The sequence below is a fragment of the Stegastes partitus genome, unplaced genomic scaffold, assembly GCF_000690725.1.
Source record: "Stegastes partitus isolate 25-593 unplaced genomic scaffold, Stegastes_partitus-1.0.2 Scaffold289, whole genome shotgun sequence".
NCBI lineage: Eukaryota > Metazoa > Chordata > Actinopteri > Pomacentridae > Stegastes > Stegastes partitus.
The window spans coordinates 291,426-294,965 of record NW_007578020.1 but is presented as its reverse complement, the minus strand read 5'-3'; the positions used below and the strand labels follow the sequence as shown (position 1 = coordinate 294,965).

The 3,540-nt window shown below is 43.0% G+C and overlaps 1 protein-coding gene across 1 annotated transcript in view; it reads left to right on the top strand.

Annotated features, from left to right (window-relative positions):
• The window catches only part of LOC103358090 (corticotropin-releasing factor receptor 2), a 38,802-nt gene that overhangs the window by 32,146 nt on the left and 3,116 nt on the right, over positions 1-3,540 (top strand). The window contains exons 7-8 of the mRNA XM_008282909.1: positions 1,524-1,659; positions 2,156-2,197. Of these exons, the coding sequence (XP_008281131.1) occupies positions 1,524-1,659; positions 2,156-2,197 (178 nt within the window). The remainder of the gene's footprint in view (positions 1-1,523; positions 1,660-2,155; positions 2,198-3,540) is intronic.

The following is a 3,540-nucleotide window of genomic DNA, read 5'->3' as shown; positions in this document are numbered from 1 at the left end:
CTGTTTTCAATGTTCACGAGCAACCATACAGCCGTACGAGGCCGGATTATGTAAACAACACACTCTTTTAAACTGTATTAAGTCTTGAAGTTACGCATTATTACCTCCTGAGTCGTTTTTGATCAGCGGGGAGTCCCAGCCACCGCAGCAAGCGTTAGGACTGCACCGAGGGTTCATCCATCTTCATAAACAGTCAACCATTTTAACCTTTGTAATTAATGTTGTGCTTAATTTCCAAGCGACAGTATATTTGGGGTTTAACGGCTCTAATATTAGCGACAACAAAATCAAATTGGTGCCAAGTGCTGATGGAGCAGAAAAAATAATTACTGTTTGTCACTTTCAACACTAAGTACTGCAATTATGGTGGTAAATAAAAGAAGAATAAATCACACAACCTAATTTATTTCACGGTGCGCTCATAAATAACCATTAAAAAAGGTAATAGATCCTTTTTAGACTTGATGCTACATTACGTGGTAGATGCTTCAATTAAGATGTTTCAGTAATTTACCAAAGAGCCGATTCAGACGTGTTGTTGTGCGTTTACAGATGCTGTAAAAGCCACTTGGATTACATGTGCCTGTCATACTCCATATAAAGATGGAGTCTAGACAGTCGTCTTCACCTGCGTGGGCCCTCGGTTAGTCCACCAGTGACCCTCAGAGGCGGCAAAGCTCTCAGGCGGCTCAGCGTGTGACAGGCCTTGATGAGTGAGCAATAGCAGAGATTTGTGCGAGTTTCTGTGCAGTCCGGCTTTGTGTTGCGCCTCCGATGGCTGAAATGCTGAGCTTGTTTTCTCACCTGCTGTTTCCGTGTCAAGCGTATTTCTCTTTCCGTGGGGGGATTATAGCTCAGACGGCTTCAGTTCGGGCTGGAGCTGGATTTACGGCCGTCGTTGTGCCGCGCGAGTGGAGGGAAAAGGGCTTCGAGAAAATATGTCGGCTCCTTCAAAAGGCTTCTGTTTTACTTAATTTGCATGAGATAAATAAGCAGAAGGCTGAAATGGGCGCAGAGAGCTTTTCTGTTTTCTCTAAACGCTCCTGGTGTCGACTTGTTTTTAAATGTTTCCAGAGCGTTGTCGGTAGCGTTACACTTGGCTTCATCAGAAAAACCCTTCCAATGGAACAGAGGAGCATTCTTTTTACTTTGCAGTGTATTTATTATTTCCACTGTATGGATTCATGTAAACGTCTTGATTAATAATTTAATAGCTACAAAGCGGGCTGTTTGTTGGTGCATCTCCAAATAAAAATGATAACGAACCACCTCACAACAAAACTCTGCACTTATTAATGACTTCCAGTTGATTTTTAAAGATTTAATGAAGCATTGATTGCGTTAAATGAAGCCTCTCACACAGACAGTGACAGCAGACGACAGGTGTCATGTCTAATAACGTCCTCATATCATATCATGGCAGTGCGTCGGTGGTGGGTGTGATTTATTAGTTTTTTTCTTCATGCATTTTCCAGAATCAACTCGTTCCTCTTTTGTAAACGAGGCTGCTTGTGTTTCCACAGGAAAGCCGTGAAAGCGACGCTCGTCCTGCTGCCTCTGCTGGGCATCACCTACATGCTCTTCTTCGTGAATCCGGGGGAAGACGACATCTCGCAAATTGTCTTCATCTATTTCAACTCCTTTCTACAGTCTTTTCAGGTGAGCAGCAGCTGACGCTCGCACGCCCACACACGCCGTCCGCCATCTGAACCACGTCAATCACGCTGATTGCTTAATGCGTTGAACAGGATCGCAGCGCCGCGTTGAGAAAGACTTCTCAGGTTGTGAGCCTTCCTGTGGGAAGATGATCTGAAGTAGCACCCTGACTGAGCTTTACACATAATATCCCCTCCTGTCTCATGTTCAGCTGTCAAGATTACCGGGGCCATGTGGGCATGATTTCTCCTCTGTGGCTATTTTTCTAATCTCTCCATCTTCTGGGCTTAAATGTGAGGCTGAGTGGGAGGAAAACGGGATTTCAAAACACGGCTCCTTTGCTGTCAAGAATTCTTTTGGGCCTGGCTGGATTCGCTCCTTAATTTGTTTTGCCTTTTCTTCTCGTGCACCATGTGATTTATTTGCTGTCTAATTAAGATGCCATTTCACAACGCAACCACATTTTCTGCCTCTAATCGTAATGTGTTTCCCTCTGCAGGGGTTCTTTGTGTCGGTGTTTTACTGCTTCCTAAACGGAGAGGTGAGTCTGTGGAGTCTGGCAAAGGCTGTCAGTATTTATGATTTTAATTAAGTTGTCAGTCTGTTTCTTGGTATATGTTCCTAATAAAACCCCCAAACTGATTCCCTTAATTGGTTTAATAGTGTCTTTCAAACTTTTCTCCCATGTACAACTTTGACTAAGTTCAACCAGGGCCGGGATCAATTAGCTTCAATTAAACAAAATGCAAAAAGATTTTCTGTTCACTCAGTGAACTTGCAGCATTTTGATGATGGTGCTTAAATGTGATAGAAAACTTTCACAGAGCTCAGACATTTTTATCCAATTAAAATGAAAGCAAATTGGTGGATTTCCAGCTGCTTGAAATCATTAAAGTCATCATGAGAATTACAGGTTTGTCAGTAATTGTGAAAAATGAAGGACCCCCTTGTGAACCCTCAAATAATTGAAACCGGCGGGAGGAGAGGTGGTTAGTTTATCGAGGAATGGCGAAGAATTTGTATAAATATTTAATTTAATTTGAGACCGCCGCTGGCAAAAATAGTCGTGTGGCATTCAGGAATGTGTTTTGAGTTTTGCTCTCTGCAGACAAACTTCTCTTGTTGCACTNATAATCGTGGCCTGGGCCATTGGGAAGCTGTATTATGAAAACGAGCAGTAAGTCCTCCTGTAGCTGTTAAATCCTTTTAATGGTTTCTTCACTGTTTTGTCGATTCAATGGCACTCACCTTCTTTTCTTTTTTTTATCCACAGATGCTGGTTTGGTAAAGAGCCTGGGAAATACATGGACTACATTTACCAGGGTCCAGTTATTCTCGTGCTTCTGGTGAGCAACAACACAGAAAGTCATTAGGCTACGTCCACTTTCCATTATTTGCTGAGTATTTGTTAGACTCCAGCACACATGTACAATTAATCACTAGTGTGTACTTCTACTAATGGAGACATCAGCCCCTGACATAAAAATGGTCTTTTATACAATGAAAGCCATTTCCATGCAGCATCCAGCTTTTGGAAAGGTGGAATTAATCTTCCAGACCTACGACTCCTGAAAATACAAAATTGTATTCATAGAAATGTGCGGGCTAATGACGGTGTTCCGGTCCTCACCGGCGTTCTGCTCTCAGCTCTTCTGACTTGTGTTTCCTCTGACGGTGCTGAGAGAGGTGACACCAGCTTTCCTCCTCGTCTCCAGCTCGGTCTGTTGGCGGCAGATAATCGCTCTCCGTGACATCCAGTGTTCGTCATTACCACGGGGTTCAGAACTAATTCCTTTTTGTGTGTGTCTTGCTTTTCTAGATAAACTTTGTTTTCCTCTTCAACATAGTCAGAATCCTCATGACCAAGCTACGAGCTTCCACCAC